This window comes from Nicotiana sylvestris, chromosome 1 (genome assembly GCF_000393655.2).
Source record: "Nicotiana sylvestris chromosome 1, ASM39365v2, whole genome shotgun sequence".
NCBI classification, from domain to species: domain Eukaryota; kingdom Viridiplantae; phylum Streptophyta; class Magnoliopsida; order Solanales; family Solanaceae; genus Nicotiana; species Nicotiana sylvestris.
Genome location: NC_091057.1, coordinates 111,047,669 through 111,070,214, shown reverse-complemented (window position 1 = coordinate 111,070,214; position 22,546 = coordinate 111,047,669). Strand labels below are relative to the sequence as shown.

The 22,546-nt window shown below is 35.7% G+C and overlaps 2 protein-coding genes across 6 annotated transcripts; one reads left to right on the top strand and one right to left on the bottom strand.

The window, feature by feature from the left end:
• The first annotated feature begins 1,999 nt into the window (after window positions 1-1,999).
• LOC104245085 (calmodulin-binding transcription activator 2) lies at window positions 2,000-14,892 on the top strand. 4 transcript variants are annotated; one of them, XM_009800647.2, is made up of 14 exons: window positions 2,000-2,161; window positions 5,303-5,422; window positions 6,116-6,231; window positions 6,361-6,449; window positions 6,826-6,868; window positions 8,266-8,443; window positions 8,591-8,713; window positions 8,834-8,959; window positions 9,033-9,091; window positions 9,647-10,207; window positions 10,525-11,216; window positions 12,155-12,734; window positions 13,032-13,355; window positions 14,608-14,892. In XM_009800647.2, the coding sequence occupies exons 1-14, from the start codon at window positions 2,122-2,124 to the stop codon at window positions 14,620-14,622; spliced, it is 3,066 nt and encodes a 1,021-aa protein (XP_009798949.1). In that variant the 5' UTR covers window positions 2,000-2,121; the 3' UTR covers window positions 14,623-14,892. The 4 variants fall into 4 exon arrangements, with proteins under 4 accessions (XP_009798949.1, XP_009798950.1, XP_009798947.1 ...); XM_009800648.2 differs by having other exon boundaries at window positions 14,593-14,892; XM_009800645.2 differs by lacking the exon at window positions 14,608-14,892 and adding an exon at window positions 14,223-14,540.
• Window positions 14,893-15,320: 428 nt separating this feature from the next.
• On the bottom strand, window positions 15,321-19,799 carry LOC104245084 (ubiquitin carboxyl-terminal hydrolase 3-like). 2 transcript variants are annotated; one of them, XM_070166838.1, is made up of 7 exons: window positions 19,547-19,799; window positions 19,102-19,218; window positions 18,175-18,273; window positions 16,870-17,052; window positions 16,139-16,320; window positions 15,974-16,065; window positions 15,321-15,868 (listed from the first exon to the last, which is right to left on the bottom strand). In XM_070166838.1, the coding sequence occupies exons 1-7, from the start codon at window positions 19,661-19,663 to the stop codon at window positions 15,663-15,665; spliced, it is 996 nt and encodes a 331-aa protein (XP_070022939.1). In that variant the 5' UTR covers window positions 19,664-19,799; the 3' UTR covers window positions 15,321-15,662. The 2 variants fall into 2 exon arrangements, with proteins under 2 accessions (XP_070022939.1, XP_009798946.1); XM_009800644.2 differs by having other exon boundaries at window positions 15,321-16,065.
• Window positions 19,800-22,546: the final 2,747 nt, after the last annotated feature.

Below are 22,546 nucleotides of genomic sequence, written 5' to 3'. Positions count from 1 at the left end.
CCTCGAGAAGATGACGTCGTCGAGCAATGGTGACAGAATAAGGACTCTTTTTTCTCCAATATTAACATACCTATAGCTTTAGTAACCTCGAGTTTATTAGCGAACCATTCTTCGTTAGCTTTAGTCATGTTCCAATTACAATGGCGAAGAAGAGCCAAAGGAACGTCCGATGGAATTGGAGAAATTGGGATCGGAGAGAACGTAGGTGATGTGGGTGAGAGGAATTTTGACATTGAGCATCGTGTTTTCAGGGAATGGGGGAAGAGAATGACATGTATCACAGTAGAGAGAGAAAGAAAATAGTGTAACTGAATAGCGTATTTAGTGGCTTAGGGGTAAGAGGTAACCAAAATTAGATATTTTGTTATAAACATTAAAAGGTATCTATAGAATATAATTTTTTAAAATGATATTTATTTAAAATAAATAAGGTGTTAACCTTTATGATACCTCTAGTGCTAAGTGGCTAGCATAAACGCGAAGGCTAGTATTATTATATTATTTATATTTATAATATATAATGCTAATTATTTCATATATTTTAGAATTATTTTATTTGAGGGAACGAAATAGTTAAGTGTAAGTTGAATGGAAAGTTCCAACCATGACAAAATACATTTTAGGAAGTTCTTGTTCGTAATTCGTTCCTTTTTATTAGTTTCAAGTTCGACACCTCTTGTCCTATGTTGGATTTTGTCATGCCATCTATCTATTTTAATCTTCTGTGATGAACCCTTTTTTCTTCTCAGTTTTCATTTTTAATTAGTTGATCAATTTGGACAGATGACGTCTTATTATCTATTTTTAACCCATTTCTAAAGATAGTCTTATTTTTCCAATTGTAGTTACTTTAGTATTTTTGATAAAGTTTTATATGGTATACCAATTACCAAAAGTTAAGAAACAAAAACCTTAGGAGACAGAATTGGCATGGGGGAACGAAATTAATAGCTTTGGGAAGTGGAATAATAATACATTAGTAATTACACAAAAAACAGAAAAAGTTGAAATTTTGAAACTTAATATTACTCCCTCGGTCTCAAATTATTTATCGTAATTTCTAAAAATAGTTATCTCAAAGTATTTGTCATTTTAAAAATTCAAGACAAAATTAATTATTTATTTCTCATTTTAGATGATACATAAATAGAATAAATATTTAATGAAAAAAATTATATTTTAAGACATAAGTAAGAATAAAATAGTCAAAAAAATATTCTCATTAATGTTTTTTAAAGGTTGTGTAAAAAAGAAACAGAATAAACAATTTAAAACGAAAGGAGTACGGAGGTTTTTTCGGCCTTTTCTCTGTACTCAGAGAAATTGAGTTCATACTTCATAGACCTCCCTTTTATATGACTTTCATGGAACCATTTGGCAGTTGAAAGTTTCAACATGAAACTAGAAAGAATTTACTTCAGACTAAGCTAGCGTTTGATCATATATTTTCAATTTTTTTAAAAAAAATTAGATTTGGGTAAAGTTTGATTTGAAAATAAAATTGTGTTTGAACATATGTTTTCAAACACATATTTTCCAAAATTATTTTGGAAAAACATGTATATTATTAGTGTTTGTAAATATTTAGCCCAAAACAAGCTATTGAGCTGGTTTTGGGATTTGGAACTTGGAATTTTGCCAAAATATAAATAAACTTTATGACCAAACATGTGTTTGACAAATAAAACTTAAGTTTATCTTGACAAAATCTACGGCCAAACGGGTCCTAAAAATAATTGAGGACGTACCATGTAAATTTGGGGAAAAGAAATTGAAAACCGGAAAAGAGCAGTGAACCGAAGGGCGCTGAAGGTGGAGAACCGGACGGTTTTCTATTCGGTCCACGCGTCGACAAGTCATGCTAATATTTGAGTGGGGTCAATTTGCCTCCGACTGCTGTATCGATGACACATGTCGCAATACAATTGGTTAAGACATGTCCCACTACTTTATGAGAATTGATAGCCGTCTCAAGTCTGAAGTCTTAAATTAATTTAATGGAGAAGTAAAAATCCGCAATATTCAAATCTAATCCATCACATTCACACCAAACTTTCTCGATTCTCATTTTCATTCCCATTCATCTTCGGTCAAGTCGGTCTTGTGATCAAGTCATCATCAATGGCGGATTGTGGATCGGATCCTCCTGGATTTCGATTAGGTAAAGTAAATTTGTGTTTTCCTCTTTCCCGTCACCTAATTGTTTGTTGTTCATGCAGTTATGCTTTAAGAATTAGATGACTATTGATTGATTAATAATATAGCTCACTGGTATAACCTTAGTCGACTTCGATTGAACTGTGAACGCAAATGCACAACGGAGAGGATACAGTGATTTTAGTTTTTCTTTGAATTGATTGAATTTTCAATTAATTAAATTTCGTAAATAACTGGAGAATTAGCTACTTTTGTTGGTTCCGACGCAATTTGGTTTGCACGTCAGTATTCTCTTTCTCTGCTCTGATAATTCATGGTCAACAATATAAAAGTGTGAGTTTTATATATTCTTTATGACATTATTTGGGTGAAAGAGTTATTGCTAACTGTGATGGACTATACATGTTATGAAAACGGCTAAATATAGGAGTTTTAGCTTTTTTATTTCTCTACCTTTTGGGTGCAAACAGGCAGTTAGTACAGACTCTGAAGTTAGATTCTGGGTTTAACATGTAGCCACAAAACCTTGGGAACTTGTGATATGGAGTATATTGTAAATCATGGGGAATTGAGATGGTTAGAGCGTGTCTGATTTATCCGCAAAATTTGTAATTCAGTTTCATTTTATAGTTTCAAATGGTGTGCAGCTGTGGTGAAGCCAGGAAATTCAATAAGGGTGTTCAAATTTTGAACACCCTTTGCCACTGGGCTATGCAATGATGTTCAAAGTCTGTTTTTAATCAATAACAAGTAAAAAAATTTACGTTATAGTCTTATACGTAGTATAATTTTTCGGCGAAACCACCCTTGGGCCAACATAGCTTTGCCCCGGTGTGCAGAGTATTTGTATTGTAGCTCTAATCTCTCTCTGTAGATCAGACTTCATAGTTTGGCTTGCCCATTTCAAAACCTCAATCGTGTTTCTTAAATTTTTGTGTCATATTATAGTACCAAAGGTTGACTACATGCTAAGAAGAAATATGCATAAGAAGAAATAAAACCACGTAGAAGTTGATAACCACTGCACCCAAGGGTATGACCCATTGGTCAATGAAGTGGGTGAGAACCATGAGGTATCATGTTCAAATTCAGCGGAGGCAAAAAACACTAGGTGATTTTTTTCCTTCTATCAAGCCTTGGTGGATAGAGTCACTTAGGCCTTATTTCTTTTTTTTTTTAAGATTAAGACGCCTGAATCTGAATACACATCTGAATATTAAGATGTGTATTAAGATCTGAATATTAAATGATTTAGACTGTTCGTTTTTTAACATCTGAATGTACAAAATTTATCTTTATTTGAAAATTAATGAACACAAAATTCTAATAAAATACTAATTAATGTGATATATATATATATATATATATATATATATATATATATATTATTGATAGAATATGGTATTTGGTGGTGGTGATGGCTAACGGTGGTGCTTGTGAATGCCGACTAGAGGCGGTGGTTGATGGTAGTGGTTCTGGGTAATAGCTAGTGGTGATTGGTATTGATAGTGATTATGGTTGAGGATGGTAGTGGTGGGTGGTAATAATTAATAATGGGGGGTGGTAGTGGTGGTTGTGCTTGTGATTGAGGAAGGTGATGGTGGTAGTTTGTAATGGTGGACGGTATCGGCTATGATTGTTGATGGTGATGGGGTGGTTAGTTGTGGTAGTTGAGGTGGATAAGTATGTGGTTGAGAATGATGGTGGTTGAGTATGATGATGGTGGGTGACATAGTAGTAGTTGATAATGGTAACCGGTGGCGGCAATTAATAATAAATGTGGATGATAATATCTTAATGAAATTAAATTTTTATTATAGATCTTAAATCTTAATCATACATACCTATTCAGACCTATTAAGTGGTTGTGAAGAAAAAAAAAAAACACACTTAACGATTAAGATCCAGACTTTAAAAACAACCGCATTTAATGTCCGAGATCTGAATAATTAAGATTGAGACTTCCATTAAGTGCAAACAAATGAAGCCTTAGTACCTGTTGCTAGTGGGAGGTGGCAGGTACCCCGTGGAATTAGTTGAAGTGCGCGCAAGTTAGCTTGGTCACCACGGTTATTAGAAAAAAAATTGATAACCACCACTTGAGGGTAAATAAGGGGAATTCATTTAAAATTGAGGTATAATTGTTCTTAGCAATATTGCTCCTCATTTCTTAGATATTCTTTCTTTTGATAAGAATTACAAAGTAAATCTACTGCTCCATACCAGAACGTTAAGAGAAGATTTCACAAGATATTGCTGACCTTCCGCAAAACACTGTTGCCATAGTGGAACCAACTAAAGTGTTTTAATCTAATTGCCGGTGGTTCCATAAATACGCAGGATACTTACCCACCTGAGAGAAACTTAATGTGTTGTTTGTGTTAGTAGTTTTAGTTGGAGAAAGAAACTGTTCATATGTTGGTATAAAATAGTAGAGGATGGGTGTTTGAGAGCCAAGTCAACTTTTCTTTGGCTCATCTCTCAAATTGAAAACTTCTTAGCTTGAGTGGGCTCAAGTGTAACCATGCCCAAGTTAGTTGTTTGAGCTTGGCTTGCTGGAGCAATTAAAAAGCTCAAGACTTTTGTGACATGACGTTGCAAATAAAATGCATAAGCCAGGGAGAAGCAATCTATTTGCATAACAGCTTCATCTTGAGAAATTTAAAGCAAAGAATTGAATGAAAATGAGACCTCGTCATTAGCTTTCCTTAGCTATAATAATATTGTTGACATCTCACAGATATAATTTCAAACCCAAACACCTTCACCGATGTGTCACTAGTGATCTTTCAAGTCCAACATTATCCAAATCCATCTTATTAAAGTATGTGGAAATGAGATTTGTAGTTTATGCCACAGATCTAGAAGAGAAACTGGTTTTCAGCTATGGCTTAGCTGGAGTCTCTTTCTTATGCCTTTCTCTCAGAAAACACACAATTATTAACTATATAAAATGTATAAGGCATTGGCAAGAGTGTTTCAAGTGTTGATCCATAGCATTGGCTGATGTTACATTTGCATGTTTTGAATTAAAGGTGCTACAATGAGGTTTATTATGTCTGACTGACTCTACATAAAACTTCTTCCGAAAGTTGGACTATGTATCTTTGTAAATATAATATTTTTTGTTGATTTTGAGTTGCAGACATAACACAGATATTATCAGAAGTACAACACCGTTGGCTGAGACCTGCAGAGATTTGTGAAATCCTGCGGAACTACAGGAAGTTTCATATAACCCCAGAGGCTCCACACAGGCCAGTTAGTATGTCTTCTTCATTTTTATCCATCTATTTTCTAAACTTGTGATATTTGTTTGACTTCAGAGCAACTATGCCACTTAGTTCATCCTAACAGACACTTCTACAAAAGAAAACTTTCTGGTTCCTTGGTTTTGATGGGAATTCTTAAAGTTTGTGCATGTATGCCCTAACGTCAATGAGTACTTTAGTTGTAAGACTTACTGTCTCAATTTAAGCTAAATTAAAGAGGATTTGAGTTTTGACAAAGCAGCAGTTTCCTTTCTGTACGAGGAATCTAATTAAATTTCTTTTATTATAGTTTTCAATGAAATGATAAATATTCATTTAATAACATGCTGCTTCTCTATCTAAAAACACATAGTCTTTATGTTTATTGGTTTTCATTCTCAGTGAGACCCTAATTTGTTTAGACATTATAAATGACTTTTCTGCAGTCCTGCAAAACTCTCATCTAAGTAGGGAAATAGAAGATCCTCTGAGAATAATTGTAGATTTTGTTTTCAAAGTGACTAAAGAATATACATTATCCTCCATGTTAGACTAGCAACTCTAAATGACTGTTGATGATTGGGGCAGTCTGTTGTAGATCCATTTTATTAGCATTGTTACCTGCATTTCCTAAAAAGGAAATGATTTGATTTTCCCTCTATTCGTGCTTTTAGATGTTTGTTCTTAATGTGTGCTTTACTCTTCAGGTGGTTCTGTTTTTCTTTTCGATAGGAAGGTGCTAAGATACTTTAGGAAGGATGGGCATAACTGGAGGAAGAAGAAGGACGGGAAGACAGTTAAAGAAGCTCATGAGAAGTTGAAGGTCCGTGTTGATAGTTTGGGCATCAGTACCGTCTTTTTGGGTTGGCTAGACGAGTCTAATTTTTCTTAGCTAAAGCTAGCGAACTTTTTTATATACTTCATACTATCTGTTGATAAAATCCTTCTGCAGGTCGGAAGTATTGATGTGCTACACTGCTACTATGCCCATGGAGAAGAAGATGATAATTTTCAAAGGCGTAGTTATTGGATGCTTGAACAGTGAGTATGGACCAATAGATGTGGCATCATTGTTTCGTTTTGTATTTTCTTTTTGGACCTCTTCTCCTTTTACTTTTGTGTCCAAAAGAAGCTCAAAATAAGAAACTAAAGAACTTATTGATTGGTTAAAATACCTTCATAAAGGAGGTATTAAGCAAAAGTAGATTAGAATAAGTACTATGTCTATTTCATAGGAATTCAGTAAATAAGGGACTATACAAGAGTTCATAAGAACATACTGTTCATTCGGTCTACTAGTCCTACAAAGAGAGATTAAGCTGTTTGCACGTTCTTGTTTACTCTTTCAATCTGTTTTTTCGTCATCTCTAACCACCTCTGCACTAAAAGTTCTTTCTTTTCATTTAATTTGGTGCAGGGATCTCATGCACATAGTTTTTGTTCACTACTTGGAAGTCAAGGTTAGACTCTACTGTTTTCTTTCATTATTAGGTCATTAATCAGTTTGGTTAACTGTTACACATTCACAAGGGATTAAATCAAATTACTATCACTAAGCCGGATGTGAGAGTTCAGTTTGAGCATGATCTCCGCATCCTTCTTTCTGATCACTCTTTAGGTAATTGGAGAACCTTGGAAAATCACCGACCCCAAACTCCCACCTTTTAGGGAAAAACGGGAGGAGGAAAGGAGAAAAAGTACAGTGATAACTGGAAATTTCCAGCATCAGTTTTTCTAGTTCCATACTTTTGGTTTTGTTTGAACTAAGAAAATCTGCACCATGCCTGTTGCACATCCCTTTAACCAGACTCTGGGTCTATGACATACAACAACAACAAAGACCCAGTGAAATCTCACTAGTGTGGTTTGGGGAGGGTAGTGTGTGCGCAGACCTTACCCCTACGCCGAGGGGGTAGAGAGGCTATTTTCGAAAGACCCTCGGATCAAGAAGACGAAAAGAGGCAATATATCAGTGCCATCAATAGAAACCATAGAAGAAGAAAAAAAATAACAGCATCACCAGAATCACAAAATAGATGAAAAGCAAAACAATAACCGGTAGATAAAGCCCGTCACTAAGAGGAACGAAAGAGTAGTGTGAACTCAACATAAACCACTAACTGTCTAAATAAGACTAAGTCCTAACAGACTAGCCTCACTCTAGAGTGTCGTAGAAATATGCACAACTACCTCCTAACAAACAACCTTAATACTCGACCCCCACAACTTCCCGTCTAGGGCCACGTCCTCGGTAATCTGAAGTCATGTCATGTCCTGCCTGATCACCTCTCCTCAATACTTCTTAGGCCGCCCTCAACCTCTCCTCGTAACCACCAAAGCCAGTCGCTCACACCTCCTCACCGGTGCGTCTGGGCTTCTCCTTTGAACGTGCCTGAACTATCTGGGCCTTGCTTCCCGCAACTTGTTTTCCATGGGGGCCATGCCCACCTTCTCCCGAATATCTTCATTCCTAATCTATCCATCTTAGTGTGCTCGCACATCCACCTCAACATTCTCATTTCAGCTACTTTCATCTTCTAGGTATGTGAGTTTTTAACTGGCCAACACTCAGCCCCATACAACATGGCCGGTCTAACCACCGCTCTATAAAATTTACCTTTGAGTATCGGTGGCACTTTCTTGTCACACAGGACTTTCTGGGTCTATGACATATCTATGGAAATAGCATGTTTTTTAAAGCAAGACTGCTATATTCATTTTGAGCTGAATGCTATTTGGCTGATGATGTAATTCCCTTTATGTACTTTTCCAGTACCTTCTTGGTACTAGTTATCTTATCAAAAAGATCCATAGACTGCCACTTTTATTATAATTCTTTGTTATTTCTCCTTGACAGGGTAACAAGGCGAATGTCGGTTGCGTCAGAAGCATTAAATCAGCTCACTCAAACTATCTGAACGATTGCTCATTGTCCGATAGTTTTCCTCGGAGTCTCAAGAAACTAGCTTCAGTAAATGCTGACTCAACAAGTGTAGCAAGCACTTTAACTTCAGCACATGAAGAAGCTGAATCGGGTAATGTTGTCTGCGGTTGGTTTTAATGTGATTTCTTCAGCTGTCTTGTAGAAATATTATGGCTATAGCCTTTACTTGATTACCTAGTTGGTAAGTGCCGAGCACTAAATCTGTTGCAAAAGGTCTCATACTGAAATTTTATTGCAGAAGATAGTCACCAAGCGTGTTCTAAATTTCAGTCATATCCAGAGCGAGCATCTGGAATGGACAGGCATCTGGTGGAAAATAGGGATGCCATCTATAGTTCATATGGTTCACCTCAATCTTCAGGTGCCTTTGATGAGTTTTTGTATGAAGTTATTGCATTTTTTCATCACTGTGGTTTCTTCAAGACTTTCATATTCTTTGATTGTTTATTTTATGTTTAAAAGTTTTTAATTATTGTTGCAGTGGAGTATACATCACTTTCCAGTATAGATGGAGGTGGAAAGTGTGGTCGTGGTAATTTTGCATCTGGTCCTCAAAGAACAATTGATTTGGGATCTCAGGAACCAGTTTCTCAGCATTGTTCAAATGGTACTAAATCGCTTCAGAGCCTTTCTGGTATCATTTTCGGAAATGAATTGGGCTTTAACCAAGTATTTTGTAGGTGAGATGGTATGCCAAGATGATTTTAAGAACAATTTGTCAGTCCAAAGAAATTGGCAGGTAAAGCTGTTTAAGGTCCTTTTTTTACATTATTACATTATATTATTGATCAACATTATTGGTTTAAGTACAAAACCAATACCTATCCTCATTCTCACTCTTTTGAGCTGCTCTTTTGGAGTCATTCCACTGTTAGCTGACATCTCCAGTCAACTCATAGGTTTGTAAATCTGGATCTACTAAGCACTTGTATTTTAGAAATTAACGGAATCTTCCAGGATTCTTATGCATCCATTTTGTTTAAATTTAGAAGATTTCTATTTTGCTTTCTTAAAAAATAAATTTTTCTAATAACCAAGACTCGCATGTATGATATTTTCTTGCGTTAAATTGAATGCTGCCCGTTTCTTGTGGCAAATAAGTACCTATTTTAGACAATTTAAGAATGTGTTCATGAGCATGTGTCTCGGCAACTCCAATCTTTTACTTAGAGTCTGAATTTGGAAATTATTTATTTTATCTTCTCCTTGCCCTTGTTTCTCATCCTTTTATTTACCAGGCTTCCTTATTCTTCAATGATGTGCTAAACTTTGCTTCTTTGTTTTAATTTATCAGTATTCTTTTGGAGACTCTGCATCGCAGTTTCATGGACAAATTGTCAATCAGGATTTGATTGGAGATTCGAGCTATGATTTGGTAAATAGTTTTCACAACAAAAACCTATCTTCAGACCTATATACTGGTAGGGGGCAATCGTACTTGTATCCTGATGAGCAAGAAGAGCAGCTAACACAATTGAATATTCAATATCTGAATTCACTCGTGGAAGTTCAAGGTGACTTCAATCAAGAAAATAGTATGGATATGCTAGGGCTTGGAGACTATTATACGATCAAACAACCTCATTTGAACAGTGTAAAAATGGAAGAGGGCCTGAAAAAAGTTGACAGTTTCTCCCGATGGGTTGTGAAAGAGCTTGAGGATGTTGAGGAGTTGCATATGCAGCCTACTAATCGAATTTCATGGAATGTTATAGATACTTTGGATGATGGTTCCTGTCTACCCACCCAACTGCACGTGGATTCAGATTCACTGAATCCCTCACTTTCCCAGGAGCAGGTCTTCAGTATCATTGATTTTTCGCCTAATTGGGCTTATTCAAACTTGGAAACGAAGGTAAATTATGAAGCATTTGGCTTTTATGTTCTCTAGCGTGAGTGCTAGATTGCCACTGCTTGCGCCTGTTGTCTGAAATCTCTATTGATTTGCAGTAGTTTCATGACTTAGTATCCACTTTTTCTATCAAATGCAATTACCTCTCTTGACCTTCCTGCGTACTGTTTATTGCCACCCAAGCTTTCACAATCATGCAACCAATTATTCAATAGCCTAGATTATGCATAATCTCATTATTTTAGCTAAGGAATTGAAATTTACTTACTGAAAGATATTAGATGACTTTTCAAATTCTGATTTTTCGACACACAAAGCAGGTATTGATTACTGGTAGATTTCTTAAGAGTGAAGGCGAGCTGATAGAGTGCAAGTGGTCATGTATGTTTGGGGAAATAGAGGTCCCCGCAGAGGTTTTAGCAGATGGGGTACTTCGTTGTCATGCTCCCCCCCACAAACCAGGAGTACTCCCTTTTTATGTGACATGTTCAAATAGATTGGCTTGTAGTGAAGTCAGAGAATTCGAATACAGACTTGGAGCTTATCAGGAATTTGGTGCTGCCAATGTTTCTGCAACTGAGATGCATCTCCTTGAACGAATTGAAAGTTTATTGTCCTTGGAACCTCTTAGTAGTTGTCACAGTTCTGATAGTATGGAGGCTGCTAAGGAGAAACAAAGTACAGTGAATAGAATCATCTGTATGATGGAGGAAGAGAATCAGCAGATGATAGAGAGAGCGTCAGACCATGATACATCCCAATGCGGAGTGAAAGAGGATCTATTTCTTGAAAGAAAGCAGAAGCAGAATTTCTATGCATGGCTGGTTCGCCAAGTTACTGATGATGGCAGGGGGCGAACTGCTATTGATGATGAAGGTCAAGGTGTACTTCATTTGGCAGCTGCACTTGGTTATGATTGGGCCTTAAAGCCAATTTTAGCATCAGGGGTAAGTGTGGATTTTCGTGACATGAATGGATGGACTGCACTTCATTGGGCTGCATTCTATGGCAGGTAAATACTCCATAGATTGATTTTTCAGTTCCTCATTTATGCTTCACTTAGCAAGTCAGTGGCCAATTCTCACTGTTCTGTGTTGATTGTCCTGTGATTTTTGTTTCATAACTGAAATTTTGATAGTTAACATTTAACAAAAAGAGATCTTTGGCCGATAGAACTGGCCTAAGTTTTGTTGAGATCCTAACACTTTTGAATATGTCTTGGTAGTTACCTTAGAGTTCAATACAAAAAAGAAAAAAGACTAGTGCCATCCTAAAGCAATTAAGCAAACATCAATAAAGTCCATTTCCTTTTGTTTGTAGTCCAAGCAATGTAGAGTCCGCTTTTTACCAGATAAAAAGAATGTAGATTAGCTGGATTTCATTGTGATGATTGGTGGCATGGCAATCAAAACTGATTTTCTTTAATGAATTCTGCTATAGCTGTAGAAATACCCAAGTCTAAAGGATCTATTCCATATCTGCTATTGACAAGTCGGAAAGCTGAAAGCAAATTTAAATCTAAAGACTAAGTGGGCGTTTGGACATAAGAATTGTAAAATTCAAAAAAAAATTTCAAGTGAATATGGTATTTGAAAATTAGAGTTGTGTTTGGACATGAATATAATTTTGGGTTGTATTTGAAGTTTTGTGAGTGATCTGAGTGAAAATTTTGAAAAACTGCTTTTTGGAGTTTTTCAAATTTTCGAAAAATTCCAAAATGCATCTTCTAAGTGAAATTTGAAAAATTTATGACCAAACGCTGATTTAAAAGAAAAAATTTCGAAAAAAAGTGAAAAATTTCTTATGTCCAAACAGGCTCTAAGTAACTTCTTACTTTCATTTTATCTTGGGTGACATTAGTAATCTTATTAAGTAGTGCAATCATCATTTAATTCCCGTAAAAAGCTTCCAACAGAATGAGCAGCTTGCTAATAGGCTTTTATCTTACAGGGAGAAGACTGTTGTTGGTCTTGTCTCTTTAGGTGCATCTCCTGGAGCGTTGACAGACCCATCTGCTGAATTTCCCTTGGGTAGAACCCCCGCTGATCTGGCATCTGCCAATGGACACAAGGGAATATCTGGATTTCTTGCTGAATCCTCTTTGACCACTCACCTTTCTAAGCTTACTGTGACTGATGCAAAGGAAGAGCTTGCTTCAGAAGTTTCTGGAGCAAAAGTTGGAGAAACAGTTACAGAGCGCGTGGCTGTTACAACTACTGGAGATGATATGCCAGATGTACTTTCACTTAAGGATTCTCTGGCTGCTATACGCAATGCTACTCAAGCAGCTGCTAGGATACATCAAATTTTCAGGGTTCAGTCATTTCAGAGGAAGCAAATTATTGAGTGTAGCGACAATGAGTTATCATCTGATGAGAATGCTCTTTCCATTGTTGCTTCTAGAGCTTGTAAGCTGGGACAAAACAATGGTATAGCTCATGCAGCTGCCACTCAAATCCAGAAAAAGTTCCGTGGCTGGAATAAGAGAAAAGAGTTTCTTTTAATCCGGCAAAAAATCGTTAAAATTCAGGTGCATTGCTTCCTTCAAATCACAATATTTTTATACACGGGAAGTTACATATGTTTTTGTTTCTGTTGATGCCGAGGTTATCTTGCCTTTATGTTGCTTAACCGACCTCCACATGCAAAATTTTATTCATGAGTCAGATTGTGTTACATGTGATAAATGATAATCAGATTTTCATATATGGGTCCTTGTCTTTAAGCTGATACATTACAATATTACATTTGAACTATAGCTCAAGTGCTCAACATCTATTAATCCTTTTCTTTCTTCACGCTGACATTTTCACTGTTCATGGTGAAGGCTCATGTAAGGGGGCATCAGGTGAGGAAGAAATATAAACCAATTATCTGGTCAGTAGGAATTTTGGAGAAGGTGATATTGCGCTGGAGACGTAAAAGAAGTGGTTTGAGGGGATTTAGATCAGAAGTGGTCATGAATAAGCCAATCATACAAGATGACTCATTACCAGAGGATGATTATGATTTTCTGAAGGAAGGAAGAAAACAGACTGAAGTAAGGATGCAAAAAGCCCTCGCTAGGGTGAAGTCCATGACTCAGTATCCTGAGGGCCGTGCTCAATATCGTAGGCTGCTTACTGCTGCTGAAGGACTTCGTGAAGTAAAGGTATAACATTGATGTCACCAAGTATGCTTCAATATGATTGCTATTATCATAGAGTTGTTGAATGGCTTTTTATGCAATACTAGGATGTTTAGAGAAAAGGGAGAGAACTGTAGCTTCTTTTTTTTTTGGACTGGGGTTTTTGACTGAGCAGAAAATAACAACTGCTCCTTTTCCCATTATCTGGCATGCACATCTACTTAATGATTTGATCTATGGTTGTTGCTCTTAAGTTGCAAAACATAAACTATGGGTTAAGGCGAGTTCCTAGATCAAAATTTGACTGACCTTTGTAGGGAAACAACTTGGAAAAGGTCTTTTTTTTCCGGGGAAAAGTAGATGAAAAAAAAGAAAAATAGGATACTACATCTCGTTGTGGAAAGTCTAAATCTTTTCTTAGGTTGATAAGCTTGGTTTATTTTTCATGGCCAAATGCGTCTTATGAACTGTGTTAGTTGAAGTTACCCTCTTATGATATACTTACGTAATATAAAAGCAGAAAAAAATGTTTAGGACAGGTCTCTGTGTTGCAGAGAGATCTTGTGGTTGGTTGCATAGTTGGATTAGTGTACCTTGACTTTCTGAACTTAGTCTGATGGGTTGAGTATTTCAAATTGTTGATATCCTAAGCTGAACATATCTGTGACTCCTCAATTCCGCATCTGAATGTGTATTTGTCAGTATTTTTCTTGTTACCACTGCAGAGTTTTAGAAAATTACAGCCAATTCTATCGGGTTGTAGATATTGGCTCTACCTTGAACTTGAGCATTACCATTGACCATGTTTTGGTGAATCAAAGTTTCAGCTGCCTAACTGAACTCATGGTTTTGATTGGCTTTTTGTGTAATTCGTTTCTTCTTCACCTTCAGCCGGATGGTCCAACTTGTATTCTGGAGAGCCCAGAAGATACCAGCTATCCTGAAGAGGAGTTGTTTGATGTTGAAAATTTGTTGGATGATGATACTTTCATGTCTATAGCATTTGAATAAGCTTCTTTTGCCTTGATTAGCCCAATTAATAGTTGATTCATTGTATATACATAGAAAATAGTAGCTAGCTAATTCTGCACTTTTAGCTTACTTGAGGGAAACTCGATACAATGTAGATTCTTATGATTTTTGTTAACATAAAAGAAATGCTAATATGTGCAGCCATTAACTTTTACCAAAATAAGTTTTCCTTTTCAATTTTTGCTTCTGGAAACTTGTTTTCCATTTCTAAGAATTTATACTATCTTAGTAAATGGATTGGCAGGTATTAACTTGTTGATAGCATCGCTGCTCACGCCTGGGAAAACTCTTTGTTCTCAGAACCAGTTAATAAGCAGAAATCTGGGTGAACTGTTGGGAGATGACTGCTTGTAAAAAGACTAAAGCAATCTACGAGTCTAATCGTTGTACCTGTCTTTCATAAATTGAAACTCTAGCTCTAATCTTTTCTAATCCTGCTGATGGGAATATCTGCTGCTATTCTTATTTCCCCTGTTTCGTTCTTTAACCACTAAAGAGGTCTATATTTCCACTTTTCCTTTTTATATTATATCGCCGTTCCGCCTTGATCTTATATAAAGGGTCATCATTTATATTCATTTAAAGAACTGGTCTGCGAGCATCCAGGTACAGACTGCTACACAGATTTCTCAAGGATAATAAGGTAACTGATTGAATATACAAGGTCTTCAGTTCATAATCAAGAATTCCTAGAAAGGACTGCTAAGCGCAAACCACCCAACTCAAAATTCAGTATAGTCGAGACGGATGATGAGATAAGAGAGTTATGTGGTTTTTAATTAACTTTATAGCGCTAAATTCGATTTACTTCATACTCACATAGTATAAGAGAAGGGAATCAGGTACTAGGCTCAACTTATCTCAGGAAAATTTGTCAGAAAAAATTTATACCCACATAGTTGTAAGTAAAAGAATATAGTACTAGAGCCAAGGTCCATCAGTGTTCGTCTCAACCACTTGAAAACAAAGCTACACAGCAGCAGTCTATACTTTCAAATTGAAATTACACAAAGGAGACACTTATTCCTGCTTTTGGAGTTCTGCCAACGAAATGCATTGGTACTCCTTGCAGTTTGATATCTAATAATACAATATCAACATCTCGTTTGAAGTTTCTGTACCAGGATTTACATCTCTTTATTGTTAAAACAAGTCAAATGCTAGAAAACCCTCGTATGTTGTACATGGAACCATAAACATTTGTTAAGCAAGTCCAGTAAACCATGGGAAAGCTGAACATGACAGAAGTTAAGCAGAGAGAGGCAAAATAGTTAGGTCTCGACATGTGAGAACTCTTTATCAGCTCTTGCTAGCAGCAAGGCTCTCATAGAAGAGAATATAGCCATGATCTGTATTGCTCGAGTACTCTTGAGCTGAGCCAAAAAAGGTCTGAACAGCAGACTCATCAATGATCTCAGCATTCTCATCATCAAAGAACAACCAGTGGTTGTGGCTTTTCACAAGACTAACATAATGCCCATGGTTTGGCCCACTCCCAACATGAACTACAACAGCAAATAGAGAATACTCAGAGTCTGTGTTTTCAATGGTGTTGCTGAGTTTCAGCTCCAGAGGAAACACTACACGGTAAGACAATTTTTTGTAACGACCTAGTTGTTCCATATACTTGAAACGCTTCAAATGAATGACCAGGATGTGTGGCGGTTTCTTTATCTTCATCCGTTTTTGTGCTTCTTGCAAGCTGAATTCATAAAAAGAACGTAACTTTCCCTGTCATTTTAATTGCTTAAAAAGGAAAGGGTGAAGGCACCTACCTACAGCACTTGTCGCAGAAAAATTTGTCCTCCGCATTGAGGGTCTCTGTCGAACTGAAATTTTTTAGGCAGCTTGTAATTGAACTGTTCTGTTCAATATCAAGGCTCAAATCAAAAAATGTCTCATCCCTTGCTGTGACTGTCTCACACCTCAAACATCTTGTTTCATTGGTTAATATACCCTGCATTCATATGAAATAATAACCCGGTTAAGCAGCCTCTAGATCTAGAAAGTAGTAAACCATTTGCTAAGCTCTAGGATCCAAAATTTGCATCACAAGTGGAGTAAAGTAAGCACTTCTAATTTATACATATATGATTCTGTTCACTGATCCATGAGCATCAGATATAAATTCAGAAGACCAACATAGACCTTGCCTCTTATTCTTTCCAATGACAGAATAAAAGAATTTCATAGACAGATCTTTCTGATAACCTTCATTGACAGAATTTTAAGAGACAACTTCAGATTTTCCTCCTTGTCCTCCTCTAACTACTCTGAGAAACGAAGTCGAAAGACCCAATATAGAACCTTCCTCTTATCCTCTCAAATGACAATATAAAGAAGTTCATTGGCAGAAATTTAAGAGATAACTTGAAATTTTCTTCCCTGTCTTCTACTTTTACCTCCTGTGAAGCTGCAACATGGATGCTAAACTGACTGCTGTGGTTAAATTATGTATAGACAAGAATGATGAAATTTTAAATGAGTGAAGACACAGATAGTTTACCTGAAAGTTTTTGTGCACCCAGGTAACGAGTGGCTCCTTCTTAACACCATTGCTCTTACCATTACATGATCCATTTGCGACTTTTTCAGGAGAACTTGCCGTTAAACTTTTTGATGCATGTGACTCTTTCTCCAAGATATCAACAAGTTCATTTAACAAGAAGTTCAAAAACTCATGGGCATCCTAAGCAAAAGCATGAATCAACTGTATCAAAACCAAGATGAACTAGGAATTTATTTTGCATTATAAGCAGTGTTCTAATAATTCTGGATAGCACATGGAGTGTAGATCGTATACGATAATTTGCCACTTTGCTTCTTAAACCATTTTCCATGGCAGTTAAACCCTTTAGCTTTAAAAAGAATAGTCACTTAACCTTCTGTAAGTTTAACTGACATCTCTTATTTTTAAGGTCAAAATAGGACTTACAACTATCGTTCCTTCCTAACTATTTCTTTCTCCTTCTCATAGCCATTTCCCTGTGCCATTAGGCAGATGAGCATCTCAACAGTAACTCTTCTTTTTCATCCTCCTTTTTCTTCTTCTCCTCACGCAACCAACCACCCCATAAACCCCAGCGAAACTCGTTTTCCACCTCTACGTAAATGATCACAGAAAGATGGTAATCGTTTTAACAATAAAGTAGTGTGGTTTTAGCATGTAAAGCACAACATGGGTGAGTTGGATGAGTCAGAAGGTAAAAACTTCCTCTGCCTTGTCGTGAAAATAGTTAAAAGGACTAGGTATGTCTCCCAGAATAAAATACAATGTATAAGGGCAATGGATCACTACACCTTGAAGATGCTTCAAAATACAAGATAGATAACATCAATGTAACACGAAGAGTGCATTCTTTCGATGCTAAAGCACATAAGATGACTTAGGATGGACATCCGACCTGTCTCTTGTTTCAAACTGATCTAGATTAGTTAAAAATTATACATCTAAAGTAAACGTAAACATGGCACATCTCTTTGTTTGACATTTTTAAGGTATTCCCTCACTTGTTTTTTTTTTTTTTTTTGAAAAGGTAACAGATTCCAATATATTCCAATATAAAAGGTATTCCCTCACTTGCTTCAGATGATCTTTCTTTCATGTTCTTATTCTCTTTCAAAACAGGTCTCTTTCTATATGTCACCACTATGAACTAATATTTCAATTCTTAAAATACAGTGATTGCGCCTTCAAGATTCTTTTGAAGCCATCAAGAAGTTCATGTGACTTGTTCCTTTGTGATCTAACCAAAAAATGATTCTTACATAGATGTAGCAAACATACAAAAATGTACAAGGAAACACGTACCTGATGCATGTAACCTCGGAAAAGTTCATTTTGCTTCCTGACTCTTTGCACAAAGCGTCGTGGAGCAATAACACCGGTTTTCTTCTTCTGTGAACTTATCTGCATGACAACAACAAGTTTACGTGCCTACAATCTGTCAACAATCATCGACAAAGAAAAACTTTTCTCACGGATAGAAATTTTATTTCCTGATGGTAATTCTTAAATTATCAACTTTCAACAAAAAATTTAACTTGTAGACTTCATGTTGTTGAGACTGACCTGGTGGTAGACAAAAATTCCTGGTTATCGCAAAACTGGTAATACCAAATCCTCATATTCAGGCTAAAATTTGAAAACCACTACTACACGACGAAACATAACCAAGTTAAAGTTCAAGGAAGGGGAGTTTAGAAGAGAAAGCTTAAAGTTCTTATTTGTTTCTCTTATACTATCATGTTATCTTGATTTTCTTACTTCCCAAGCACTTTAGAATGACTCTTCAGTTAAAGACGCAGATCGGTCATGCTACCTCAGGTTATCAAATCTTTTGGCCTTCTCAATTGGGAAAACTAGAAAATCTCATGCTACAAAATGCTCATTCCTTCAATTTCCTCTAACCAAAATTAAGATAATAGGAATAAGGTTGCTTAACATACTGAACTAGCACTTGATTGAATTAAGTCCACAACAGTCAAATATCTTCTACTATATGTAATCCTTTTCCACTTTTCGGTTGAACGACACAGAGATAGCTGGCATTTAAAGCTAGACTTGCCAAATCCCACAATAAACTTGACACATGGAGGACATCAGACTTTTCACACGGATTCTTTTGATCAAGTAAAGAATCATAAATTCATACCAAATGGAGCAGAATATTAGTATCAAACATCAAAATACCACTTATTATACAGAAAGATCACACACTTAGATTGTATCTGGTACCTGTGAGAACAATTCAGCCAAACAAGTTAAGAGATTCTCCTCCGGTTCTGCAGGGCTTTTATTATTTGCATAATAGTCTAGCAGTTGCTCACGGAATGGTACACAAAAGTACAGCGCCTGTTTCAGAACACAACAAATTTAATCACATCGGAAAAGGCAGCAATTACTCCTAAAATAGAAGTGTTTATTGAACCTAAATTACACATAATACTGACTTAATCTGATAACGAAATCCATCATCGAAACACTAATCAAATTGCAAAACTATGTATGCATCCAGACAATCCTGACTAAACCTATAATTCGTAAACAGATAGTGAATACAAAATTCATCATAAGAAACCGTAAAAACACATAACAATTCATCGAAGCTAAACCCAGATTTTATAAAGTCAAAAGAAGGGGAAAAAATGGGAACTTTAAGAGTAAAAGAAGTAAAGGCGACCTGCAAGACGCTGTTGCAGTAACAAGTATTGCCAAAGTTTTCGAGGCCAAAGTAGCGTTCGCCTTCGGGAAATTGGTCGCCGAGGGCCTTCTCCAGCTTGGAACCCGTTGCACCCATCGCCCCTTCCTCTACAAATGGGGTCTACAGTAAGTAAACATATTACGAATTTATAGACCAGGAGCTGAATTTCAATTTGTCCTTCCTTTCAATTCTCTTGCTCTCTCCCACCTTTCACCCAAACCTCTTGCTTCTCATTTTTCTATTATTATTTATTTTTCTATTATTAGGTTGAGACACCAATTTACTTTTTTATTTTTGTCCAAAAAATTCAATTTGTTTTTTCAAAATTACTCTTATGTATGTATACCTAAAAAGTCAAGAGAACAATAACTATGCTGCAACATTTAATTAAAGATAGTTTCGTCACACTAACTATTTTTGTCTATAATTTAGTATTTTCTTAATGGATGTGTCCAAAGCAAATTGGTCACTTATTGTGGACCGGAGGGAGTATAAGACGGAGAGAATCCGTAGGCGATGGTACGAATTGAACTCATACTTATTGTGTCACTCGCGATATTTATCTAAAATTTATGACCTAATTATAATTAAGTGATATTCTTTTTTTAATTTATAATTATTATGGTTAAATATTTGGTGCGGCTAGGTATTTACCATGTGAGATGCTTCTATCATACTATTAGATTGAAGGTTTTTGTTGTGTGTTTAATCTATTAAAAGTATAGATACATTTTTTTTCATAATTAAAAGTATCTTAAAATACTCTAGTTAAAGAAAATTATTTGACTCTCCAAATTACACCAGTGTCATATAAAATAGAATATAGGAGTACTAATTTAGAAGAAAGTAACACATTTTGTGATAATTCAAGTGTTAAAATTACTAAAAATAATGTTATATTTCTAGAATAAATTTTTTTATACTAATAACATTACTAAAATAGCATTAATGGCTTCATAGCATTTATATAAAGGATAAAAAATTGATATTCCATGCCTTCTTATCCGTATATAGCTACTAACTATAGTACACAAGTATCATTTTTGTAGAGAGGCTTTTTTTGCTTGTGAGATGTTTGAGTCCAAAAAAGTCAACTTGTACATATCATTATACTCAGTTTAACCAAAAAAGGAATGATCGTTAATCTATTGTTGAACATCTTTTTTCTTTATAATATATTTGGATATCAATTTGTTCTTAGATAGACAGAGGCGTATCTAAGCCTTACGGTATGGGTTCACGTGAACCCATACTCCTTTTCCTAAACCATGTATAATAATGTTATATTTCTTGAGAATTACATAATTATACGCTTGTGAACTCGTACTCAAAGACTCCTATGGTGCAATAATCATTGGGTGCACCTCTACGAGTGAAATTGGTGGTTCAAATCTCACTCCGGACGGTCTTGTTTTCGGCACGGAGTATAAATATATATGTAAAAATCACTAAAAAATTTAAAAAAAATATACTTTTCAACCTATAATTTCAAAAGTGTAGTGGGTATATGGTAGATACTAAAGTTAAACTCGTCAAATATAAATTCTAAATTCGCATCTTCACAATAGTGCACTCATCCTCTTGAAATCCTGGATCCGCCTCTGTAGATAGATGGTGAAATAAAGTCTTTTGTACATTTATAATAAAGTTGATTAGCATTTTATTTGTTCTTTTTACACGAAACATAAGTTTTGATTATTCCTTCCGAAGTTTGGCAAATTTTCATATTTCGAGATTTGGTGAGCTTCGCATTCTTCCCTAATATATGTAGAACATTTATACATGTTAATTTTGACCTTACAAACCAACTAACTGCATTATAGATCATTTAGGAAAAGTTATATTTGGTTGTTTATCTGAGAAAAGTGGCAAAGATAGGTGACTACTACGAATAAATAAAGAGGACCGATAAATTGTCCTAAAATAATAATAATAATAATAATAATACATTTTGTTGAGAATGGGATGATGCTTAATGGTACACACGCTATTTTCCTGAAATAATTTAAAATACGTATTTTCCTTTTCTCATTGGTGACTATTGATAGCCCTTGCCTGCTTTGGCAAATAAATAATTAAACATGAAGTCAATGTAGATTTGGTGCAATGTATCTCTCTTGAAAAAAAAAATAAGCATGATGTCAAGTCCTTATAATTAAATATTACTTTCATTATTCTAAATCTTTTATTGTGGCCAAATCCATTATGATCTTCTATATAAAGGAGATAAACAAGAATGAAGAAATCTCCGTGCAACGCAAAATAACTAAAAAAAAATCCGAAATATGCCAAATTAAAAGGCATTAAAAAGTATCCTATAGTTTTTATGCATTAATAGCATTATAATTAGGCTAATGTAGAAATTTGTGGTCAAAATGTGTTATTTAACTCGTCTCAATCCGTTAGGGTTGAATTCCATAAGCCATGGTTAATTAACATTGTATACGGTCAAAATTGGACTGCTCCAATTTTGTATGGCTAACTGAAACCGGGGTGGTAGACCAAGGTTCGGCCTCGCATTGCATCGGAACATGGCACAGAGATGGATCGCTAAGCTCGTGAGCCGATGATCGATCAAGATCGAGACGAGCCGTGATCGAAACCACAACGAGATAGGGACCGAGCGTGATCGAAGAACGCCTGCTAAACCGAATAACAGAAAGTCGAGATATTCGTGACCGGGCAATCGTGGTAAAAATCTCGGCACGTATCAAGTCAAGACCGGACATTTAGTCAATCATGGGATTTCCTTTTGTATTTAAAATTGTACCATAAGTAGTATTACTCTACTATATAAAGAGGGTTCTAATCAATTTGTGATCATCATATTCACGCATAACAAAGTACTACATTACATTTTCTCTCAAGCTTTGTTGTTCAATTCATACTTTTTATAGCATACTCTGTTGGTTCGAGGGCGATCTAGCTCGAAGGCCATAACCGCTCATTATATTGGTTTGCTTTATTTTACAATTAATT

Coding starts and splice junctions, on each gene's coding strand:
- LOC104245085 (XM_009800645.2), top strand. CDS start 2,122: ATGGCGGATTGTGGATCGGATCCTCCTGGATTTCGATTAG. Junction 6,232..6,360: donor AAGCTCATGAGAAGTTGAAG/GTCCGTGTTGAT, acceptor ATCCTTCTGCAG/GTCGGAAGTATTGATGTGCT. Junction 9,092..9,646: donor CAGTCCAAAGAAATTGGCAG/GTAAAGCTGTTT, acceptor TTAATTTATCAG/TATTCTTTTGGAGACTCTGC.
- LOC104245084 (XM_009800644.2), bottom strand. CDS start 19,663: ATGGGTGCAACGGGTTCCAAGCTGGAGAAGGCCCTCGGCGACCAATTT. Junction 18,274..19,101: donor TGGCTGAATTGTTCTCACAG/GTACCAGATACA, acceptor GTTGTCATGCAG/ATAAGTTCACAGAAGAAGAA. Junction 16,321..16,869: donor GGGTGCACAAAAACTTTCAG/GTAAACTATCTG, acceptor ATATGAATGCAG/GGTATATTAACCAATGAAAC.